Here is a 25,088-nt window from a genome sequence, read left to right as displayed (position 1 = left end):
AATGAGTCGTTAAATTTAAAATGTATTAATCAAACATTTTAAATGAATACTATGCTGTGGTTGGTTGTATTGAGTGTTTTTGCAACGTTTGCCCCGTCATCCACCGTCCGTACAACAGCCCTCATATCACATCTCAATACTGGCGCAGTAACCAAATAGAAATTAGCATTATCTTTGTAAATTCATAATTATGCTAATTTACCGCCATACATAATGTTTGTTCCACTCTACTAACTACTATTTTCAAAACGTTGCCAGTCATGCATTTATTAAAGCGCTACAGTAGTAGTAAACTACATTTCCCATGAGCACCGCGTCAAAGGCTACAACACTCACCCAATCGGATCACACCGTTTGCCTTACGCGATCGCCCATTGGCTCATTCGCACTGGAATTCCCATGATACATCGCGGTTCCGCGTTGGAATTCAAATCCCGCGGACCAATAGGAAGCTGCCGCTACTCGTGGTAGCTTTTAAATTCATATGGGCAACAGTTATCACAAGCTTGGCTGACGTCGGAGGCACAAGTTTGGCGGTCAGTTTTTCTACCTTACATTCACCTGTTTAAAGTGTTGGATACACTTTTTATACCGAGCTTTTAAGAGTTTGGCTCACGTTTTCGTCGAAACGCGGTGACTTTCAAGCCTACTTTCGACTTTTGAAGTCGGCGTTTGTCCGGCTACTTAACCGAACTCGAAGCGACTTTTCGAGGCGAAAACGAAAAATGAGTGCGCCGACCGCCAAGAAGCCGCAACCGACGCCGCAGGTGGCGAACGGCGGCAAACCGTCGTTGGCCACGGGCTCCACGCCGCTCAAGGAGATCCCCGAGGTGCTGGTGGACAAGCGGACCAAGCGCTGCTACACTCGCGGCCGCTTCCTGGGTAAGGGCGGCTTCGCCAAATGCTACGAGATAACCGACGTGGAGAGCCAGGAGGTGTTCGCCGGCAAGATCGTGCCCAAGTCGCTTATGGTCAAGCCGCACCAGCGCGAGAAGATGACCTCGGAGATCGCCATCCACAAGAGCCTGGAGCACCCCAATATCGTGGGCTTCCGAGGCTTCTTCGAGGACGAAGACTTCGTCTTCGTGGTGCTGGAGATCTGCAAGAGGAGAGTGAGTACAGTACAGTACAGTGGACCCCCGCTATTCGCGGGTTATGGGGAGCCAGTTGGCTGGCGAAATCCGCGTATAAATTGACCACCATTATGGATGCGTTGAAAGAACCGGGTTTGAACTCGAATTGTCCATTTTGCACATCCGGCCATTTCTGGTATGCAAATTCTTCATTTACAAGGTCTTAACAAACGGCGTATTGTATTGTTTTTGCCTGTGACTAGCATAAAAACCAGACACATTGTTATAGTAGTCAAAATGTTATTTTTGCTATTTGCGAGCAACTGCTTTGAGGTGTAAAGGAAAATGCTGTACGAGGGTGGATATTTTGACATGATCGGCAACTCTCCTGTGAATCACAAGTACAAGTACAAATTCTGCATCGGCAACTGTGTACTAGCTCGTGGCAGAATGGTTAAGGCGTTCACCCCGAAAATGTGGGGTCACGGGTTTGAATTTCACCCCGTGGCAACTAAATTATGGTTTGAGACTTGAATTCTTATTGTTAAAGCTAGTCAAGTTTTGGACCTTTAACTCAGAAACTTGCCAAATTTTCTAAACACTCCTGAAGATGAAATTGTGCATATATTAGGTCGGGCCTGACCACCTCATCAGCGGACAATATTAGCTCTTAATTGTCAATAATTGGTGGGTTGTTTTTTTTTTTACCTTAAAAAATATATATTCTGCTTTACACCATAAATCAGAATGACATTCAATTGTTCAAACATCCCCCCACCCTCCAGAAATCAGCCGATTTTTTTTTTCTTTGCCTGAAATTGGCCAATTAATTGGTTGATGTAATTTAGTTCTCAACTCATCTTTATTTATTTAACACTTTCACAACAGCTATAGCTGTAATGAAGAGCTTTACAGAAAACATGACATAAAGCAGTCACAGTAATACAATCATAACAAAGCTGCCACATTTGGGAATCGGCCACAAAAAGTCCGCGTCGGTCAGGTTCTAATATTAGGGATCCAGGATACAAACCATCCAACTTGTAAAACCTGCTTCGGAGAGTTAGACAATATTTGAACCGGCCACCAGTACATCTGCTTAGCACAAAGTCACACACGTGCAGTATGTTGATCATGACAGGATGCATGGATGGACGTCAATAGCCTATGCAATTGCAAGGGGGTGTGCAAACTCGGTGCCCGAGGGCCGGAGTCCTGCATGTTTTGGAGGGTTCCCTCTTCCAACACAAGCTGATTCCAATCAACAGGATCATTATCTCTTTGACTGCCAGACGTTTTCAGAAAAGGGATGCCGTGGGTGCCAGCCGATTTAAGCATTTTGACTGATCTTTCAAGGTCCACAGAAAATTATGTGTTTGGACTATGGAAACACACATACTACCAAATGAAAGATTGGACTCTCATCTTTCATCAGAAAAAAAAGTTTGTTTCTACCTTATTCCGTTTTTCAGTAATCAACAATAGAAAATGGTTAGTTTCACCTCTGTTTTGAAACAAACGTCTTTTAACGTCTTTGGCACTCCTCCATCGGATTTTACTAAACGTTATTTAACGTTTTTGGCAGTCAAAGAGTTAACATGCTTATGCAGAGCTTGCTGATGAGCTGATCATATATCAGCTGTGTTGGAGAAGGGAAACGTCCAAAACCCGCCGGACTCCGGCCCTCGGGGACTGAGTTTGCCCACCACTGACCTATGCTGGAGTCTGTCATTTTCCGGTCGCGTAATGCCAAATTGATTGATTTCCATTTTTCGTTAGTCGCTGCTGGAGCTGCACAAGCGTCGCAAGGCGGTGACGGAACCCGAGGCGCGCTACTACATGATGCAGCTGCTCAAGGGCGTCCAGTACCTGCACAACAACCGCATCATCCACAGAGACCTCAAGCTGGGGAACATCTTCCTCAACGACGACATGGACGTCAAGATAGGTACTTTCATCGTTTTGATGGGGTTCACGAAGAAGTTATTTCATTCCTAAAAAAAATAATAATAATCAAATCAGTGATCGGGATTTTATTCTGCCAAATATCTGAATCTGTAAAATACCCACATTGGTTGGGACCGAATATGCCGTTTTTGTTGTCGTTTGATGCTCCGTGGGATTTTTCTGATCACGTATGTAACTTGGCACAATAAAGCTTATAAAACACTGCACAAAATATAAAAAAGCTAAAGCTGTTTTGTATGTAAGGGAGAGGGGAAAAAAAAGAAAAGAGACTTGAGTCTTTTTCTCCTCAGGGGACTTCGGCCTGGCCACCAAGATCGAGTTTGACGGCGAGCGTAAGAAGACTTTGTGCGGGACGCCAAACTACATCGCGCCGGAAATCCTGTCCAAGAAAGGTCACAGCTACGAGGTGGATGTGTGGTCGCTCGGATGTATACTGTAAGCACGCACCAACATTCAGCAAGCACATCATTTCTCAAGTCACAAATGCATGTAGAAATAGTTAGTGCTGTCACCATCGAATATTTTTAACATTGACTAATCTATTGATTATTCTATCGACTAATCGGATTCATTTTAATTGTGCATTGAAGTAAAGTTCTTTTTCGCAAAGTGTTTTTTTTTTCTTCTTCTTGTTTTTTTCCCCAAAACAACTGGAAAGTTTTGCCTGAGGAGACTAAAAAAAAGACAAATGGAAGCTACCCGAATAAAAGGAGAGTCAAGGAGCAACTTGACTTTCACTCGCTGGCGTAAACTCGAAAGAGGATGCAATGCGCTTGTCCTCATGAGAAACGTGGTCTTCCTTCAGGCACAACATTACTGGTTTTGTCCACATGGCGCCGCCGCCGCCGCCAAACAAGCTTTTTGTGCCATTTCTGTCACCACTCAATATACGACTGTTGAATAGTTAGTGTGTGTGTGTATTGTATTTTGATATATAATAATGTAAGGCAATGGTTCTCAATAACCTTTATTTATTTATTTGATCCCCACCCCCCTCTCTTCAGGAAGATGAAAATATTTTAATACAGGGATGTGATTTTTCCGCTAATTTGCGGAATTCCGCTTTTTTTTTTATCTCCCCCCCCCCAAAAAAAAAAATTCAGATTTTTTTTTTTTAATTTTTTTTTTTTTAATTTTTTATTTTTTTTGTAGTTCATTGTGTATGCACATGACTCCGACAGATAACATCTTCTGCTATAACAAAGACATTTGTGGTATGCTCTAATATGAGTTACTTTTCATTTGTTCATGATACAATTATTTGTTCATGAAATTTGAACTCTTCAACATTATTTATGTGTTAACTTAGTAATCACATGAGTTAGATATGATGATATTCTCAGTGATAGTTTTTAAAAGCAAAGGCAGTCCAATGTTTTTGAATGTGACTGATTTTGAGTTGACTAAAACTGCCATTTTATATGGAAAATTTATGCTGTTGTTTTGTCTATTTCTTTGTCATGTGAGTCTGGACCTAGCTGGGTGCCAGCGGCCCCCAGAGCCCCGGCTAAATTTTCAGATAATTTCACTTTGGTCAAATCACATCCCTGTTTAATATCACCCACCGCCACCAACTCTTTGCTGCGACAAATAGTATAATTTGTCTCTAAAATGATGTCAAGTACAGGAGCTAATATTCTTTGCCGCAGTGGTTTTTCCACATAAATTGATCAAGAAAATGTTGTTGAATTCTCATTTGTTAAAAAAAAAAATGTTAACAAATATTCTCCCTTGAACGTAAAAAAAAAAAAGAAGATAAAGAAAGTGTCAATGTTTGTTTTTAAGGTACACACTGCTGGTGGGCAAGCCGCCGTTTGAGACGTCCTGCCTGAAGGAGACGTACAGCCGCATCAAGAAGAACAACTACACTATCCCATGGGTAACCGCAACTTCTCGTTACCCGCCGGCAGCGCGTCCGCTTGGCATGAAATGCCGTACTGGAGAAAGTTACAATATTGCCCAAACTGAGTTAGCAAATAAACATAGATCCTGTTAGTCGAACCACCGCAAACAGGAACAAATGGTTTATTTTTTTCTCCGGCAGCATGTGAGCGCGACGGCCGACTCCCTGATCAAGCGCATGCTGCACGCCGACCCGAGCCAGCGGCCCAACATCCTCCAGTTGCTGACGGACGACTTCTTCACGTCGGGCTACATCCCGGTGCGCCTGCCCACCACCTGCCTCACCGTGGCGCCGCGCTTCTCCATCGCGCCGTCCAGCCTCGCCGAAGCGGCTCAGCGCCGGCCCCTCACCCCCCTCGGCAGCAAGGGTGGGCTCCCGCTCGGGCCCTTTCCCACTTGCCGCCCGGCGTGGTGACGCTGACGGCAGCTTTTTTGTTTGTTTTTGCAGGAGGGCCGGAGAACGTGGATGCGAACGAAGACCAGATGCCGAGGTAATGTGCTTGAATGGATTTACGACACAACTGTTTAGCCTTGATTTAAAAATAAATAAATATTTTTATATTCTGGCCATTTTTTTTCACAAGCCATTTCACCTTTTTTTCCAAGCCTGCTTAATTATAAATGTGAATTTCACCTGTTAAAAAAAAAATCATTTTCTGAGTTTAATTTGTTTTTGTAAATATGATTTTTTTTCAATTTTTTTTAGTTAAATGTTCTTACTGTAAAATTCAAGTTTATTAATTTTTTAAAATACTTTCAGAAATTGACACAGTTGAACACAATTGTGAATTTTCTGTATGCAAGAAATCTAATAAATTCAAATATTTTAAGGTGATGGAGCATAAAAAAAAAGTTACCATTTTCAGTTTTTTTAAAATAAATTTCCCCACATTTAAGCATTTTTTTTTTTAGTTAAAGCACCACTTAAAAAGTATTTCGTTTATCAAATCTTTTTTTCCCTATGACCATGATTACACTGATTTAATTTTTAATTTTTTTTGCAAATGGCTCAATGAGTCAAGTATCCCTTTCAAAATGAAAAGAAAAGACAAAAAGCTGAGGTGTGCCTGAGCAGTGTTTCTTTATTGCGCCCCTCGCGGACGCCGCAAGTGATGCGCCATTTGTGCTTTAGGGAAACGGAACCGGCCGAGAACAACCTGAAAGACTTGCTGCATCAGCTCAACAGCATCATGGCCGCCAAGCCGTCGGAGAGGCCGCTCGTACGCCAAGGTGACGACGGGCTGGTGTCGGCCGCCGGCGCTTGACCTCCCGAGCGCACGCCGTTAACGGAACTCCTTTTGTGCTTTGTTTGCTGCAGAGGAGGCCGAGGATCCCGCCTGCATTCCCATCTTCTGGATCAGCAAGTGGGTGGACTACTCGGACAAATACGGATTAGGTAAAATGGACGCGCGCAAACTGCCATTAACATTTATGTGGAGTTGACAAATGGGTGGAGCAGGGTTATTATTTTTTGGATACACAACACCAAGAGGCCTCTTTTGAGTTTTACCCCAAAAAACAATCAGATTTCTTGCATTTCTCTCAAACTCAATGAAAGCTCAAATGTGTTTTTCTTAGCACCAAGGAGTGACGATTGTAGTTTTGGGATTAAAAATAAATACATACATCAATTTATTTCATCTTAAATTCATTTTTCTTACTTGATAAAAGTTAAAATGTAAATTTATTTTTTAAGCACCATCAGGTTGTAGTTTTGAGACATGGTGGGGGTGGAGATGTTCAAATCGTGATTTTTTTTATTTTTTCTTTCATCTTTTTTTATGACAAATGTGATGCTTGTTTTTTTCTGTGGGAATTAAACCTTTTTTAATTACTTTTTGTACATTTGTAATTTTTGAATAGAAGAGAAAGAAATGTAAATGTTTTTTTTTTTGTTTTTTTTTGAGAGGGATAAAGACATTTTTAAGCACCAAGATAGGTTTGTTTGGTACACAAAAGAAAAGCATTAGATACAGGGATGTGATTTTTCCGCTAATTCGCGGAATTCCGTTTTTTATCTCCCCCCCCCCCCCCCAAAAAAAATACGATTTATTTTATTTTATTTTTTTATTTTTTTTATTTTTTTGTTTTAGTAGTTCATTGTGTATGCACATGACTCGGACAGATAACATCTTCTGCTATAACAAAGACATTTGTGGTATGCTCTAATATGAGTTACTTTTCATTTGGTCATGATACAATTATTTGTTCATGAAATTTGAACTCTTCAACATTATTTATGTGTTAACTTAGTAATCACATTAGTTAGATATGATGATATTCTCAGTGATAGTTTTTAAAAGCAAAGGCAGTCCAATGTTTTTGAATGTGACTGATTTTGAGTTGACTAAAACTGCCATTTTATATGGGATAGTTCAATATACATTGAAAATTGATGCTGCTGTTTTGTCTATTTCTTTGTCATGTGAGTGCATTGAAAGTACTTCAAAACACGGAAAACCCATGAGCTCCAGGGGGCGAAGCCCCCCTTGTCCCCCCACCAGGGCACTGCCCTGGGCCTAGCCCCCAGACCCCCGGCTAAATTTTCAGATAATTTCACTTTGGTCAAATCACATCCCTGTAGATATCAGGTAGTATCGGTATCATGCCGATACCAGGCCTTTTTACTGTGAGACTGTTTTAGGATCAAGAACTACAAGTTAGAAGAAGAAAAAAAAATCCTAATAATGTCATGCATTAAAGAAAAATGCTTTATTGGTATATGTAGGACTTTCTTTAAAATGATCTTTTGTTGGGGGGGGGGGGTTGTTAACACTGCACATGTTTATATTCTGAGTGGCGCTTGGCTAGTTGCCTTTCCCGTCTGCAGTTAAGTAAACGTGAGGCGGTGTGGCGTTGCAGGCTACCAGCTGTGCGACAACAGCGTGGGCGTGCTGTTCAACGACTGCTCGCGGCTGATCATGTACGCCGACGGCGACAGTTTGCAGTACATCAACAAGGCGACCCAGGAGACCTACATGAACGTGGGCTTGCACCCGCCCACCCTCAACAAAAAGGTCGGGACCGCAAAAAAAACGCAACACGGACCACTAATATCCTCACGCCGATGTTGCTGCTAGCTTGGATTTCGCATTTGACCTTCACACGTGACCTTGCCTGCGAGAGGAATGACAGTTTCTTTTTGCATTTTTGCATTTTTCATTCGTTTCACACAATTTCAATATATTCAGAAAATTCATGCCATCGGGGTACAAAAAAAAAAGAAGCCAAAATTAAGATTTTTTTTTTCTCTCCCAATCTCTCCCTTTTTTGGGCCAATTCAAACCTTTCCAACATTACACTGTTCATCTTAACCCTGCTGCAAAATGTTTAAACATGACAAAATTCAAGCTCGTCACCCCCGTTCCACCCCACTCTAATTCCTACCATTTTTATTTTTATTTTTTACAGATTCAAAGGCTCCAATTTTACTGTTAAACTTCCCCTTTACCGCAATTTTTTTTCAAAATTATGCAAAAAATTGATTTCTTCTCTCGCCTCGAATTATAAAAAAAAAAAAAAAGTCTCCTCATGCTTTTCTACTTTCTAATCTTTGACTTCTTTTTGTTTTTCTTTTTTGCTGCGTTGCTGTTTTTCGTCTTCTGGTTGGTCTCGATCTCGTGTTGTTGGTGACTGTCATTCTTCTTGCTCATAATCTTGCCGCTCATCGTGCCCCCCCCCCCCCCCATTCCCAGATCACCCTGCTGAAGTATTTCCGCAACTACATGAGCGAGCACCTGCTGAAGGCGGGCGCCAACATGGCGCCGCGAGAGGGCGACGAGCTGGCGCGGCTGCCCTACCTGTCAGTGTGGTTCCGTACCAAGAGCGCCATCGTGCTGCACCTCAGCAACGGCACCTTGCAGATAAACTTCTTCCAGGTGGGATTTTTGTCGTACTTTCAAGTCCCTGGTATGTGACAATAAACATCTTGTAAATTTGATCTGAGAATTGTTGTTTACGACACCAGGGATTACTGAAAGAAATGCATGTATTTTCTTGTGGCAAAATAAGCAGGCTCAATATATTTATATAAAAGTTATTTAGTGGTATTAACTTGCAACCATTTTCACTGAAGCAACCCACTTTGCTCCTGGCTGTTTTACTGGATTTTGACTGATTTTGCAAGGTCCACAGAATATTGTGTTCTATTGCTATAAAAACATGGACGCTACCAAAAGAAAGATTAGAGTCTCTTCTATCATCAGGAAAAAAAAAGTATATTTCTGTTAACGTTTGCAACAATTAGCATTAGGATATAGCCAAGTTTCATCATGATTCACAAATCAGTGGGGAAAAGAGCTTGTTGCAACATGGCCCTGGTTGATCTCTTATACTCTGCTGGCTGTTTCTGTAATAACACTATTGCTTTAAGACACCATGTCAGAAGCTGCATCGAAGCTCCTTTTTTATGCTCTTGCATATAAAAAAGAAGTATAAATACGTTTTTGGGACCATGGTATTATTTAAAATGGAACGTATTTATACGTTTTTGGGAGCAAATGGGTTAATTGGGTATCAACAGGGGTGTGAAACATACAGCCCGACAAAAAAAAAATCCTATTATTTTACAATTCTGTGTGTGGCCTGTGTGCACTCACGGCCGACAACGAGGCGTTCTAACTTGCCACGCCAGAGGACGATTTGAAAGCAAGATGCACTTGGGCGGCTCGTGTATACCGTCGCTAGCCAGCTAACTCCATATTGCAATTGTGTCAGAGAAGGACTTTAAAAATGCAGTACAGTAAGCAGATTTCAGCTAAATACGCACATCCGCAGTGTCTGTCTTTTGTCCAAATGAAGCCTCTTCTCCAATGCGTGCCTCCTATTAAAGGACCTTTTTTTTGTCTCTCCTTTTTTTCCAGGACCACACAAAGTTAATCCTGTGCCCGCTGATGTCGGCGGTGACGTACATCGACGAGCGGCGGGACTTCCGCACGTACAAGCTGTCTCTGCTGGAGGAGTTTGGCTGCTCCAAGGAGCTCTTCAGCCGCATCCGTTACGCCAAACTCATGGTGGAGCGGCTGATGGACAACAGCAAGGCAGCGCACTGACGCGCACAAACGCACGCAATTCTCTCACGGCCCCTCAGCTCTCCTCTTCTTTCTGGTTGAAACTTTCTTTCTTTTTTAAATCTCGTTTGTGTTCTTTCTTGTTCTTATGCTTTTTATGAGTCTTAAAACCTTGGACAGTTTACGCTTTAAAAAAAGAAAGAAAAGTCTCTTTTTTTTTTCTTTCCCCCCCACCCCCGAAGTGTTCTTGTTCCAAGTTTAAATAAAGTTTCAAGTTAATGTTTACTGCATTTCATGCGTTTTAAGTCCCAAACACAAAAGCAGTTTGACCAATTGGCATGAAATTTGACATTCATGCCTATAGGACGAGAGCGCACGAAAAAGTCTGAAGATCCCGGGCAGGAAATGAAAACGGTCATTCGTTTGTGTGTCTGTGTGCAGACATGTCAAACGCGCAACCTGCCGTGGAAATCAGAACGCCCCCTCAAAACAGGCTGACTTCAGATCCCTAAAGTTCCGCCTTTGAGCTTTTGACTAGTTTGACCAAAGTGGGTTATTAGTAACCGGAAGGTCGGCTGTTGGATGCCCGCTCTCCCCCAAGTCATGTGTCGTCGTGTCCTTGGGCAAGGCACTTGACACGCATTGCCTCCAGTGCTGCTCACACTGGTGTACGGGAGGTGCGAAAGTTTGGTGGTGGTGGGAGGGGCTGTAGGCCCACGCTGGCAGCCGTGCTTACGTCAGCCTGCCCCAGGGCTGTGGCTGCTTGAGTAGCTTAATGTCACCACAGTGTGAATGTGTGAGCGCATGAATAATCAGGGATATGACTTTTCGCTAATTCGCGGAATTCCGCTTTTTTTATCCCCCCCCCCCCCAAAAAAAAATCGATTTTTTATTTTTTTTTAATTTTTTTTTTTTTTTTAGTAGTTCATTGTGTATGCACATGACTCCAACAGATAACATCTTCTGCTATAACAAAGACATTTGTGGTATGCTCTAATATGAGTTACTTTTCATTTGGTCATGATATAATTATTTGTTCATGCTCCCTCGACATATTTCAAGTGTTTGGACACAGTGTGCCCTTTTCACTGTTGCCGATTTACTGAAATAGCTAGCTTGGTGTGTATCTTGGCAGAAAAGTGACATCTGATGAAGTTTGCTGGTCTGCGTGTGTTGTAGGGGGCTCTTCTGGGCCTACACCTGTACAAATACACTGTGTGAGAGTCAGAAACATGAGGCCACACTGGGTTGTTTGCAGTGAGGAGGAACATACTTAAGTATGCTAAAAAAAAAAAACTTTTAAGGCCTTCATGCAACTATACATGCACACCAACCTAACAACATAATTGCAGTAATTTTGTTGAGGGTAAAATACAAGATTTCAACAAAGTACTGTATGTTATCACACTTCCTTAGATTGTTTAAAAACGACATACATTAAAAAAAAAAAAAAAATCAGGGATGCTGGGATTCAATTGAGAGGTGCTTAGCACTCCTAAAATGGGCTAGAAACGCCCATGTGCAATACCAATAATAACTGATAGTGAAGTAGCCTCCTTGTCTCTGTCCACAGTGTCCAGTACACAGGAGAAAGTTATGAGTGGAGTGTCATGTCGCGTAGTAAATGGTGTTTATGGACGACTTTTAGTCATGAAATTGGGAGTTTCAGACTGTATCTTTCTTGGGATGATTTTCAAATTCCCACTGGACATCGATCACGCGGTTTTGCCGTTCGTAGTTTCCCCTTATTCTATTGGAGGACAGTACTTCGAGACACGCTTTTTGTGGCGTTTTTAGCCAATGAAAAAACAGGAAAATAAACGGAAGCTGTCCCCTCAAGCCACAAAACGTTGTACAAGCGTGTGCTTTTCACAGCACGTTTTTGTTTGTAATAAATGTTCCATATATTTATCACTTTTACTGTTTTTTACATATTTATCAAATAATAAGTATATAACCAAACTATTTTGATTAATACATAAACACAAAGACTCCAAATTTTGACATTGAGTTATCTGTTAATGCTTTTATTCTTTAAGCGTCATTGTTGCGTTTCCGGTTTACCCTCCGGTTTTCCCGTTCGCCCGTCCCCAGTCGCCTGGTTGCTAGACGACCCGATGTGAAACAAGTAACCTCCTCGGCGAGACAAAAACAACCACTCGTAGCTTGGGGACGCGATGTCGCCAGCAAACCGGCAGCCCCTGGGTAGAGAACGCGGACGAGTCGACGCCAAGTGAGCGCGGACGGCCAGTCGACCAGTGCTAAACTGACGCCGCGGTCCGTTTAAAGGGAATGGCGCTATGCTAGCGATGCTACAGTACTGTTGTGCAAGCCCCCTTGGAGATTAAAACAAAGAAAAAGAAAATGAAGACCACCAACGAGGCGAACGAAGGTACAGTTGCTCTCTTAAACAATTTTTTCCCCCAAAGACAATGTCAAAATTATCACTTGTGGACAGCAAAAGAAACAATTAGTGTGACGTCAAAAACAAACTAGTGACGCCATGTTAGCGCTTACTTTCTTCCCCGCCTTTTCTTCGGTAGGGATCGTTTCACCGTGACGTCATTGGTACTTCCGGGTGGTAAAGTATTTTCAATCCAGAAACAACTATCCACTTTGATTTTTTGGAAGGAAATTGAGGGTATAAAAACAGAACCTTTAGGGGTAACTGGCCGTCTAACGCCCAAAAACGACACGAATTTGTCAATGTTTTCAGCTCACATCAATGGTAGTTTATTGCTTTCTGCCACCATTGTGTCTGTTTGGATCAATTTACCTGCTGAAATGCAAATAACGGCCATTGTGGATTGTTGCCTCATCTGGCATCATCTTTTTTTGAGCTACACTTCATATAATCCAAACGACAAAGACTTCCTGTACCATACCGGCCCGCAAGAAGGAAATCATAGAAAGTCAGGTGTAAGGTCACTCTGCATTTACGGTTTGTTAAGAAAGAGCACGCGCAAGCAGAATGCAGCCTGACAGATTTCACATTCATAGTTTACGTGACGAGAAATGACCTGATCGCTTTGGTAAAAGGGATATTTGACCCCCGTCTTAGCAAATGAAATTCCATTCGGTTTGGGCCTGATTATTACGATTCTGTTCAGAATACAAGCCTCCGTGTAAACCAGTCTATTGTCCATCTGCGCTGTGAAGCGCCGTCCAATGATTTTCGATTATATTGATATATATATAATTTGAGTGTTTTAGGGTTTATTTGGGGCTCCCTCATTACAAGTGGACAGCGAAACCTTATTGTCGCGCTGCGTGTCCCCGGCAGCCAACTCCTCATGTCTCCAGTCCACTCGAGTGCCAGCACAGGCTGACATGTCCGCCTAACGCGCTCCCTCGTCGATCGCCAACATGTCAGCGGGAGCGAGTGACGTCCCGACGGATGAAGACTGCGAGGTGCTGGTGAGTTACAGTACGCCCAGTCCCAGAACAATAAACTTTCGTTTGTGACTAGCGCTGTCACTATCGAATATTTTTTAGCATCGATCAATCCATCCATTGTTCAATCGATTAAATCAATTGGATTCTTTTGATTGTTGCATTAAAGTGTATTACAAAAGCATTTTTTTTTCGTGGGCTTATTTCCACACCGCTGAAAATGACACTAAGGCAAATGCATGTTTTCTACATGTGATTCAGCCCGGCAATGGCCTGTTGTACCCTGGTGATTATTCAAAAAAGGTACAGCTCATCATTCACATGATCATTTCTCTTTATATGTAAACGTTTCATTTCGATTCTGCACTTTTTTTTTCTCTCAGACACCAAAGAAGAAACCGGGCAAGCCGCCGCCTTCTCTCACTCGTGCGTCCTCTTCCACTACTTCGCTCTAATTGTTTCTGTACTGGAACATAAACCGACCCTTGAAAAATTCCTTGTTTTTTCCCGCGCAGGGTCGCCGTACCTCTCCAGCATGAATGTGAACCCCAGGAAAGCGTCCATGTCGGCTTGGAAGCTGCCGTGGGCGTCGCTGTGTGACACCCCCGGCGGGGAGACGTACTCCACTCGCTTCACGTCCCTCAGCAACCACCACGGTACATCTTCAAAACAGCCGCGGTGGTAGCGCTCGCAAGCCTCGGGGGGGGGGGGCCCGGCACGCACTTTGTTTGTGTACTTTTTGGGCATTTCCGGTAGTTCAATATTAACCTGAGCAAATTTGAAAGGATTTACATTAATCTGAACCTGCAGCACTTTCTTACGATGGCGTATTAGGGCCACGTGTAAATGTCTATTTTTTAGATTGCGAGAAATAAACTCACAAATTTGCCACTTAATAGAAAAAAAATTGAAAATTTGCCACATTACAAAGTGGCAGATTTGTGAGAGAAAAAACTCCAAAACTTACGAGAAATACACATCGCGTACTAATGGGACGTTTGTACCAATACATTTTGGTCGTGTTTTTAAATAAGGAGATAGAAATTCCTTTAAAGACGCCTCGCTTTGCGAAGGTCCACGCCCTGAGGATCAAGCATTGAAGTTCATTTGTTCAAATAAAAATGTACTTGTACATTTATGTTTCCAGAATTATTATTTACACATTCATGCCTTTTTGTAATGTTTTTTGTACAAGTGTCGAATCTGCCGCTCTCCGTCATTCACTTGCATTCACCTAAAGTATGCTAGCTTCTGACTGGTTCGTGTTAGTCAGCTGATAGGGGACCAGGAAGTATTGAGTAAGTTTAAATCAAGAATGAATCTGTCTCCATCCTGCCTTTTTATTTTATAAACAGTGTCCCATTAATCACCAACAAATCCTCACATTAGACACAGTGTGTATTTGTATTTGATGATCTAAAATTTAACAAAAGTACATAAAAGAAAGAACGACAGCATATTAGTGCTACTTATAAATATATATTATTTTTTTTTAGAGGGTGGGGGCAATCTTCTGAGAAAAAAACTCGCAAATTTGCCACTTTTACGATTTTTTTTCTTCGGAATATTCCCCCCACCATCTAAAAAATATATTTTAACGTGGCACTAACAGGCCGTCGTACTTTCTTTTATGTGGGGGGGGGGCAATCTTCTGAGAGAAAAAACTCGCAAATTTGCCACTTTATAAAGTCACAAATTTGCCACTTTATAAAGTGAAAGTGAAAAAGACTAGCTTGAACTCAGAATTGCCCCCACCCTCTAAAAAAAAATAAAATAAATTATATGTGGCACTAATATGCCGTCGTACTTTCTTTTATGTTCTTTTGTTCAATTTTAGATCTGCGATCCGAGTGGGACATGACGTCAGACTTTCCCCGACACACTTTGCCCACCAGGAGGCATCACCACTCCACGCCCAACGGTGAGTGGAACCCCCGGCTGGGAAGCGGGAGCGGGCGGCATTGTGAATGACGGGCGCCCTTCATTTTTGTTATTGCAGTTGCCCGAGATAAGGAGGAAATGCACCATGAGATCACGCTCCTCAAGAAGGTAAACCAAGAAGGTGGCTATTGTGCACGGGATTTTAGGCTAATGTGTCATAATGGCCGACAGAGTCTCCACGAGCAGAAGTCCGACAATCAGAAGATAAAAGTCAAACTTCGGCGTCTGGAGGAGGACAACGCCAAAAGAGAGAAGCAGCTGGAGGAGCTCCTGGATCCCACCAATGTGATTCCCTTTTTGTCCTCTTACGGTGTTTTGCTTTTGGAATATTTATGGTAGTTTTGTTTTGTGATCATAGATAGGAAGGGTACTTCTCGACTTGAGTAAAAGTACAATTATTTGTGGAGAAAAAAAATAGGGCTGTCAAAATTAGTGCGTTCATTTGAGTTCATTTCATAAAGTTCCACTAGTATTTTTACAGCGTGATTAATGACTGCCCTTTAGTTGGAAAGCCTGCACTGGCAGCATTCCAGTCGCAATGCAGCAGACACGTCTGCGTCAAAATTTTGCAGGAATAATATTTGTGGAGACTGGGGTCAAGTTGTATTTTACAATTTAAAAAATGTACGGAAATTCACAAGTTACTTTATGTTCAAGTTTAGTTAGCTCTGAATATGAAAAGAAAAATGCACTTAGCTGTCAACATCTTACAAACGCAATGATGCCATCTAGTGGCAGTAAAATTACCTCAACACAAATCAATATCACAATTGTTTTTTACACTACAGTACATTTGACCTCAATTTTAGGAATTATTATGAAATTACCGTATCAATGACCAAAAAGTGCAGCCATATTTCTATTAGTTTAACATTTTTTTCCACTTTTATGTAAACTAGAGAAAATTATTGTACATTTAGAACAGATATAAAATCTGCGATTAATCGTGAGTTAACTATTGAAGTCATGCGATTAATTATAGTAAAAAGTAATTACCGGATGTTTCCTTCTACATCAATTTGAAAGATATTAGCCAATGGAAGGGGGCGGGGCCTTCATATGATTGCTCACCTTGGTCAAGTATTTTCATTGAAAACAAAAGTAACCACCTTGTTTTGAAAATGTATCAAGTAAAAAGTACAAATACTCATGTTAAAGTGTAATGGATAAAATTAAATAGTCGTCTCGAAAATAAATACTCAGGAAAGTACAAAGTACTGGAAAAAAAATACTCAAGTACTGGAGCGAAGTATTTGTAGTTTTTTTGGGTTTTTTTTGCACACACTCACACAAACACACACACATACAAACATGGTCTCCCCGGCGGGGAAGCGAACCCTCGCCAAGCTGCATCGTAGGCAAGGGACAAGTATTTGTACTTTGTTACTTCCCATCACTGTTTGTGATGCACAAGCACTGAGGAAATTGATGGCCAGGCTTGAAAATATTTCCTTTCGCATCGCAGTTTGCGAGGAAAAATGGACATTTGAGCATTTTTGGGATGGCCTTGTAACAATGATTGTATTCATCGCAAAGAGATTGAATAGGGCATCAAACCTTTGACACGCCCCTTCACAGAGGTCCGAGTTTATTCGCAGCCTGGTGGACAAGAAGCCCGAGGGCAGCGTGGTGAGTGTGGACATCCCGAAACTTTTTTTGTTTGTTTAATCTTTTATTGAAACGAATCCTAAACCAAGATTGCGTCCATCCATGCAGGTGATGAACGGACTGAAGCAGAGAATATTAAAGCTGGAGCAGCAGTGTCGGGAGAAGGAGAACGCCATCGGGTAACCACTTCAAATATTCGCCATTTTGCTGTCTTTGATGCTAAAATGAAGAGAGAAAAAAAAAATGGATCCCACAGTAACCTTCAGAGTGAGTTGAGGGCCACCAACCTGCAGGAGATGCGGATGACCTTGAAGAACTACTACGAGGAGGTACGTAAAAATGGCGTCCGTCACACGTTGGCACACCCTTCATGCCTCAATGGGACACGCCCTCTTCATCTTTTAGATCCAGAGACTGAAGTTGCTTCTGGAAGCTTCGGAGAAAAGGTTTGCTCGTCCTCCTCCTGCCCAATTTTCTTTGCTGTTATTTACGAGCATCAAATACAAGCCGACTCGCACGTGGTGAGACTGAAACGCAGCAAAAGTGAAAAGTGCTCACCCGCGACTGCGCGAAGGTGAGGATGGTTGTTCAGGTGCCATTTTTAAGGGGAGTTTCTCGGGTGCTGCTCCGACGCAGCGACAAAAGGACAGCGACAATCAGACGCTTTCCGTTATCCAAACCGCTTCTACCTAGAAATCCTCTCGAATCGGATCATTGAAAAAGCCCATGAATAATAAATCGATGGATAAAACAATAAAAACAATTGTTTCCGACTGAAGATGACATCACCTGTGCTGAGGAAGTACGTAACGACCAATCGTGGCTCACCTGTTTTCTGGGTTTGGCCGGCAAACTGAGCCATCATTGGTCGTTACCTACTTCCTCAGCGCAGGTGATGTCATCTTCAGTCGACGGCAAGTGGAATTTTTTTTTTTTTTAAAGGTATCAATTGTGCGTGAAAATGAATGAAGTTATCGAATGAATTCTGGACAAAATACAATCCGAATCCAAATCGGTCCGAATAAATGAATTCAATTGAAAGGTGTTCTCTCTCGCCCCCCTTTTGCTTCCCCTCCTGCAGTGGCATATTAGAGAGTAAAGTTTTCCGCAAGCAGCAGAAGGCGCTGAGCTCCACCGTGCTGCGTCTGTCCGAGGACCTGAAACAGCTGCAGCTGGACAACGCCGCGCTCAGGGAGGAGCTGGACACAGAAAGTCCCGCCGCCGGCGTCAAAGGTTTTGCATGCGCTCAACGGTTTATCAGTGCAACGCTCTCACGGGGGACGTGCAATTCAGCACAATTCCATGACAATTTCAATTATTACAATTGGAAAATCAGCATAAACAAAAATAAAAGATTATTCACTTTGAGTTGTTTAAATGTATATATTTTTCCCTTTTTATTTTAAAATGACTAATTTAATAAATCTTGTTTGGTCTATAAAAAGGAACTTGCATAATTATAGTGTTTCAAAGACATTTATTTGTCTTCATATTTTTTACGTTGAAACATTTTCTTGTTTTGGACCCCCCAACAAATGATTGTCCTAATCTTGATTTCTTCATAATTGAGCAGCACTACTCTCACATTTGAATTCTATTTTTCAGTAGGGATCAGTTATTTTGCAAACGATACATGTTTAAAAAAAAAAAAAAAAATGTTAGGATAAAATATGTGAGGTAGCTTCTCATTTCTCACAATTCAAACGTTTAATTCTATTATTTAACCAAACGGTATTTATTGATTGCATCACGTCATAATTAGGAATGTAGCGATAACGGCAACATCGTGATACCGCGATAATTAAAACTGCCGCGATATCATCATCGTCGTCATGTCACCATATTAAGACCTTATTTTATATCGCCAACCTCCCCACAATGTCGTGATCATATCGTATCGTGATATCGTTTCATCCCTCGTCGTAATCAGTTTGTGCCAATATGAATCCAATTTGTGTGCATGTAGGTTATAAAGAGTGGAGCAAATACCGACTCTTGAGGCGACTGCTTGAACTGGAAAAGGTGAGTTGAAACTTTTGTTGTTGTTAAATGCGTACTTTATTTCAACAAGCAATTGACATGATACCGGTACATCATTTTCATTTGTATCATTACTGTAAGCGTTTGTCTTATTCAAGGTGACTTAGCTGAGCGGTAGTGTGGCCATCTTGCACCCTCTTTTGACCTGCCGCCTCTGGTTGAAATAGTCATTAGTGTTGGGCAAGTTACTCAAGATCAGGAATATGTTACTTAATTCTAGTCACTTTCTTGACTTATTTATTATTCCCTGTCAAAAATAACTTGTTACTGATTACTTTAAGTTACTTCTCGCCCTCTAATTGTATCCTTTCTCCCCTTAAGTCCGTCTTTGTTTTCTTTATCCTCTTTTCTACAGCCTACATTGTCAATTTTCATTCTCATTGTTGATTTAACTCCACAAACTGTATTGATCACATGACATGGAGTCCATCCGAGCCGATTTGTACCCTCATTTCAATTCAATGAACACTACACGACTTTTACTTTGTATGAATTCATACATTGTTGATCAAATGAAAGCACATCCTGGGCCGGGAACGTGCGCGCTCATCTTCATCAGTGGCTGCAGCGCACGGAAGTGGCGTCATCTAGCAGCAGCCAATAGAAAAGCACCTTCAGATGGCGTCGCTCTGAGGCACTGATCTGAATCTACGACTGGACAGGCGATAACCCATGTGCGCCCGTGCAAGCCGTTGAAGCCGCAGGGCGGCCATCTTGCTCCTCCCATCTCGCAAGCAGACTACTGTAAAAACGATACGGTATAGGTACAGATTAGACATATACAGCTCGTAGGCAGTTAGTAAAGGGCCGGGGCTGGGGTGGGGTGGGGAGTTTGTGGCGGGGGGGGGGGGTCACTATTTTTAACAAGTAAAAAAACAAGTGGACGGTATGTGCTGCTTTGAAGACCTCCTTTTTCTTTTATCGCTCAGTTCCTTCGACCCCAATATTAGATTTGGCAGAGGCATCGTTTGTTGAATTACAGTTATAATTCTTTCATTAAAAAAATGATACACGTTTCCTCCTGTAAACATCATTAAGCACATAGTTTATACATGTATTTAAGGCAAGTTGTAAAACTTTGTTTATGTTTAACAAATTGAAAGCATCATAAATCATGCTGTTTCTATTAAGTACTGTCTCAAATGTTCTCCCATTTCGATACTGTAAATGTGTAGGATCGTATGATGAGAGACGTTTCTTGGGAGGAGCAATATGGCGGCCTCGCGGCTTCAAAAGTCTTGGCCAGTCGACTTTCCAGTCATACATTCGGATCAGTGCTCTGAGGCGACAATTTTGCCTTCTTGACTTTTGGCTCCAATGGCTCGCATGCTTTTTCATTTAACTCTGCCAAAATGCAACGCTAGGTAAGAAATGTGTTACTTTTTTTATTTTACCAGGATGTTTATTAAATATTGCACAAAAGTAATACACAATATTTTTTTAAACGAAAACTAATATTGAAAATAACTAAAACTAATAAAAACTAACTACATTTGAAAAAAACAAAATAAAAACGAACTAAAATGAAAATTCCAAAATGATAACAACCCTGCGGGACTCCAGCCCTCAAGGACCAGGATTGGGGAAACCTGCTGCAATCAAACTTGATCTGCGATGTGTATGACATCATCAACGTACGTTGTGTCCAATCAGAGGCTAGAAGCGAGAAACAACCTGAAAGGCAGGAACCGATTGGAGCGGGGCTGCCAGGCCACACCCGCTCACCTTGCGCACCGGGAGGCTCAGACCTCGCCTCGTCAGCTCTTGGACCTGGCGGTCCAGACGGCGCCCGTGGACACGGCAGACACGGGGACGGAGACGGCGAAGGAGGACGACGTGTCGGAGCTGCGAGGTCGGGTGGAAGGGCTGGAGGCGGAGCGGACGCAGCTGCACCAAACGCTGACCCGGAAAGAGTGAGCGGCGGCGCCAACGCCAGCAGCATCTTGTCCTTTGTCCGCCGTGTCCAAAGCGGCTTGTTTGCCTTTCCAGAGAGGAAGTGAGACAGACGAGGACACGGCGGCAAGAAGCGGAAGAAGAAAATCGACGGCAGCACGTGTATGTTGGAAATGCGGTGGCCATTTTGTACACGTGCAACACGAGCCTTTCTCATCCACCCGCGCAATCTTGCTGTCGGCAGCGACGAAGTGCGAGCGTTGAGGACGGAAAAGGAAGAGCTGGAGAAGCGACTGCAACGCTGGAGAGCCGAGCAGACCAGCGAGCGGGAATTGCAACGGCGACGGCAGCGGTACGTCAACCGGAGCGCGCGCCGGATGCGGCGGCAACGCCGTCCTCCATTTTGAAAGTTTGCCTCTCACAGCGAGGAAGTGCAGCAGCTGAAGAGCGAAAGAAGAGAAGAGGCTGAACGATGGCGGCAGCAACTGGAAAGCGAGCGACAGCAGCACGAGTATGTTTGACTTTGGACATATTACGACACACTTGTTCTATCATGTATATCATGCCGAAGCCAAAAGGTAAGCACAGCTGCGTTAGGATCTCCTTGAAAGCAAGGAATAGGACATTGTTTTGCCAATCATCGTAAAAGCCTGATTGCACTTGTATTGATATTCGTTAGAGAGCAGCTGTGGCAGCTGAGGACGCAAGTCCAGAATTTGAAGGAGCAAGGCCTGGCCGGAGCGCACGGGGACGAGGCCGACGAAGGGGACGACGAGCACGACAACAGTGATGAGGAGGAAGAGGGACACGAACGTCTGAAATCAGATCCGGAGACCCGCCAAAGCAGGAGGAAGCACAAAACCGAGGTACGGAGCCTGACAAGCGACGCTTGCCCATTATTGTTATTGTATATTAACTCTTTGACTGCCAAAAACGTTAAATAACGTTTAGTAAAATCCTAGGGAGGAGTGCCAAAGACGTTAAAAGACGTTTGTTTCAAAACAGAGGTGAAACTAACCATTTTCTATTGTTGATTACTGAAAAACGGAATAAGATAGAAACAAACTTTTTTTTCTGATGAAAGATGAGAGTTCAATCTTTCATTTGGTAGTATGTGTGTTTCCATAGTCCAAACACATCATTTTCTGTGGACCTTGAAAGATCAGTCAAAATGCTTAAATCGGCTGGCACCCACGGCATCCCTTTTCTGAAAACGTCAGTCAAAGAGTTAATCGGTAAAATTTCATGATGGGCTTTAAACACTATTTTAAGGCCGTTAAACTCCATCAATTCATTACATTTTTAAGTTTTTTGTTGTAGAAATAATGGATTAGTGTGGTCTCTGTATCCACAACCGCAAACAACACAAATATGCACGTTTCTGTAAAAAAAAAAAAAGAGATGGATTCAGTGTAGGTTTTTGCTTTTTCAATGAAGCAAATAAACATTGATCAAATAATGACCTGCGACACACCTGATGATCTTTCTCTATACCTGTCTGATTGCTCGTTACACATTCACGTCGATACCAATTCCTCTTCAGGCTGGGGATTTCATCAACCTGCTGGACGGGGGCGTCCTGGACGAGGTCTCCTTGGTCAGCATCCAGGCTGCGTTCAGGGGCCATCTGGCTCGCATGCATCACCTTGCACACAGGTGAAACACCTGCAACGCGCCTGCATACGCTTGCTTTCACCAAACTAAAGTCGTGTGTGACCCGTGTCAACAGTTTTCCAAAGGGAGCGTCATCAGAGTTGGAGTACGACACAACGGCCGCAGCCGCTAAAACCAGCTTGGACGAGGACGCGCTGTGGACCGTCTCCAGGACTCGTACATCGCTGACGCCCCCTAAAGGTCAGTGAGGGGAAATCAGCAGTTGGTTTTAGGCTGCTGCTGGGTAATCCAAATGAACCTTTGAATGTCCAACATATGAGGAAGCAGATTTTTCATATTATTTAAATTTTTTGGGGGGGAGAGCTTTGTTTTTTATTTTATTTGTCAGTTTTTCAGATTTTTTTCTGTTTTACTCAGTATTTTTTCTGTTTAACTCTTTGACTGCCAAAAACGTTAAATAACGTTTAGTAAAATCCTATGGAGGAGTGCCAAAGACGTTAAAAGACGTTTGTTTCAAAACAGAGGTGAAACTAACCATTTTGTATTGTCGATTACTGAAGAACGGAATAAGGTAGAAACAAACTTTTTTTTCTGATGAAAGCTGAGAGTCCAATCTTTCATTTGGTAGTATGTGTGTTCCCATAGTCCAAAGACATCATTTTCTATGGACCTTGAAAGATCAGTCAAAATGCTTAAAATCGGCTGGCACCCACAGCATCCCTTTTCTGAAAACGTCTGGCAGTCAAAGAGTTAAAAAAAAAAAAACCCTGTTGTTCTGAATATTTTTTCCTTGTTTTTCTGAGTAATTTCCCCCTGTTTTATAAAATATATTTTTTTCAGTTTTTCTGATTAAAAAAAAAAAAAAGTTTTTCTGAATACCTTACACTAAAACATTAATTATACTGCGTGTGTTACTTATTACGGTACATGCCTTACCTTAACTGAGCCAGAAAAACCATCGGGGTTATTCGGGAAAGTGTCCGCTTCCACTATTAGCGAGTCTGCAAACAAGTCACTTGGAGTTCAGAGGTAAAAAAATAAAATAAAATAACTCCGAAAAACAGCAGCACCAGCTCTGTTTTAAGAAAATTAAAAAATAATACTAAAAAAAACAAAGCTCCCCCCAAAAATTTGTCAGAAAAACAGGTTTTTTTTTTTCAAGTGAATGCAATACACTTCCGTAAATCTTTGTCCTAAATGTATCCTTTGTTCAAAACGGAAACAACACAAAAACAGTTAAAGGTTGAAAATTGATTGTGAATAATAATTACCTTTATTCAAAAAAAAAATTCTATACGTTAACTTTGCAAAAATATCGGTATTGGCGATACTGGCCTTGTATTTGATACCAAAATGTGCATTATCGCACTAAAAGAGATGCTATTTGATCAGTTTCAGGGTCTGTCACGGTGACAGCGCCACCTACTGTTGACTGACTGTCCATGCAATACTTAGAATACGGCGGCCCGAATCGGCGCTGCCGTAACAGTCGGGAACATCCGTCAGCTCATCTTCCAGTTGTCATTGACGCTTTTCAACCCGGTTTGTCTCAGACACAACCCGATCACAGATGGATTCGGAGGACTCGGAGGACTCGGACGATTCGGACGACATCATCGTGGCCGAGTCGTACCCTCGGAGAAACCGAGAAGCCAGAATGGTGTGACTGCAAAGGAACCACCAGTGGGGAAAACCTCGGGATATCGTGCCATGTTTCTGGACCGTAAATTCGTCTCTGGACTTCCTGTGGGCGACGGAACGCTTGCCTGAAATCCATCACTCCTGCCGCCAAAGTGCCTACAAACGGAGATTCCGCTCGCTGATAGCAATAAAAACGTAGCTTTTTTTGTACTGAGAAAGCCGCACTGGAAATTCTTTGAATGAGCCTTAGTGAGGCCTTTTGAAAAGCCTTATTTACACGGCTATGTTATTATTCCAATACAAGTGCAGCTCAATTTCTTACAGGCTACGTTCTTCTACTTTTCAGGAACATTTGAACGTCGTTTTTAAAAGGGATTTCCATCACATTTCAAGTCAGGAAAGCTAAATGAACATCACTTCATCTTGGAAAACTGAAAAGCAAAACTGCAAAAATGAAAAGAATCATTGTTGTCAGTGCAGTACTTTTAAATGATTTCCCAGACACTGAAATCGAATGGAGGACATGTAGGAACGCTATGTGGTTTGGATGTGACGCAAAAATGAAGTACGGGTCCAGATTGGGACCTTTTGGCCTTGGAGGAGGTCTGAGCTCAACTAATACGTGATGCCATATTTTATTACATCAAACCCAGCTGTCCATTTTACAGGAGACATTTTTTTTAATAGTTTTTTTCAGATGGAACATTTTCTGTTTAGCTTTATTCAAGACATAATTGAATTTTTTTCTCCTTCACTTTCAAGAAAAAAAAGTGGTTCTGAAGGTTTAAGTTCAACCTTTTTTTTCTTTTTTAAATAATTATTATTTTTCTGTTTAGGAATGGGAAATGAAATGGCATTTTTTCCATTTAAAAGAAAATTTATTTTTCTTTTATAGATATTTGTAAAGTCCCCCCCCCCCCCCCCCCCCGAATATCAAATGTTTTTGTCTTCAAGAAATGGATGGGTTATTTCTTGTTTTTTTTAAAGATAAATTTTACTTTCTTAA

General features: G+C 42.1%; 2 protein-coding genes across 3 annotated transcripts; both read left to right on the top strand.

Annotated features, from left to right (window-relative positions):
* Positions 1 to 469: 469 nt before the first annotated feature.
* Positions 470 to 10,237, top strand: plk1 (polo-like kinase 1 (Drosophila)). Its single transcript, XM_077572121.1, has 11 exons — positions 470 to 1,112; positions 2,853 to 3,021; positions 3,332 to 3,476; positions 4,827 to 4,920; positions 5,086 to 5,311; positions 5,392 to 5,434; positions 6,076 to 6,173; positions 6,262 to 6,339; positions 7,806 to 7,960; positions 8,639 to 8,821; positions 9,806 to 10,237. The coding sequence occupies exons 1-11, from the start codon at positions 726 to 728 to the stop codon at positions 9,992 to 9,994; spliced, it is 1,767 nt and encodes a 588-aa protein (XP_077428247.1). The 5' UTR covers positions 470 to 725; the 3' UTR covers positions 9,995 to 10,237.
* Positions 10,238 to 12,025: 1,788 nt separating this feature from the next.
* Positions 12,026 to 25,016, top strand: iqce (IQ motif containing E). Of its 2 annotated transcripts, XM_077572097.1 has the most exons (22): positions 12,026 to 12,344; positions 13,236 to 13,369; positions 13,607 to 13,648; positions 13,729 to 13,771; positions 13,861 to 14,001; positions 15,183 to 15,266; positions 15,345 to 15,394; positions 15,458 to 15,571; positions 16,865 to 16,915; positions 17,003 to 17,073; positions 17,151 to 17,223; positions 17,300 to 17,340; positions 17,976 to 18,127; positions 18,861 to 18,916; positions 20,588 to 20,847; positions 20,924 to 20,989; positions 21,072 to 21,179; positions 21,252 to 21,338; positions 21,507 to 21,693; positions 22,371 to 22,483; positions 22,557 to 22,681; positions 23,995 to 25,016. In XM_077572097.1, exons 2-22 carry the CDS (start codon positions 13,319 to 13,321, stop codon positions 24,105 to 24,107), a joined length of 2,028 nt encoding a protein of 675 aa, XP_077428223.1. In that variant the 5' UTR covers positions 12,026 to 12,344; positions 13,236 to 13,318; the 3' UTR covers positions 24,108 to 25,016. The 2 variants fall into 2 exon arrangements, with proteins under 2 accessions (XP_077428223.1, XP_077428225.1); XM_077572099.1 differs by lacking the exon at positions 13,607 to 13,648.
* Positions 25,017 to 25,088: the final 72 nt, after the last annotated feature.

Source organism: Vanacampus margaritifer, chromosome 7 (assembly GCF_051991255.1).
Source record: "Vanacampus margaritifer isolate UIUO_Vmar chromosome 7, RoL_Vmar_1.0, whole genome shotgun sequence".
Classification (NCBI taxonomy): domain Eukaryota; kingdom Metazoa; phylum Chordata; class Actinopteri; order Syngnathiformes; family Syngnathidae; genus Vanacampus; species Vanacampus margaritifer.
The sequence above is the reverse complement of the archived record's forward strand: the minus strand, read 5'-3'. Positions and strand labels throughout refer to the sequence as shown.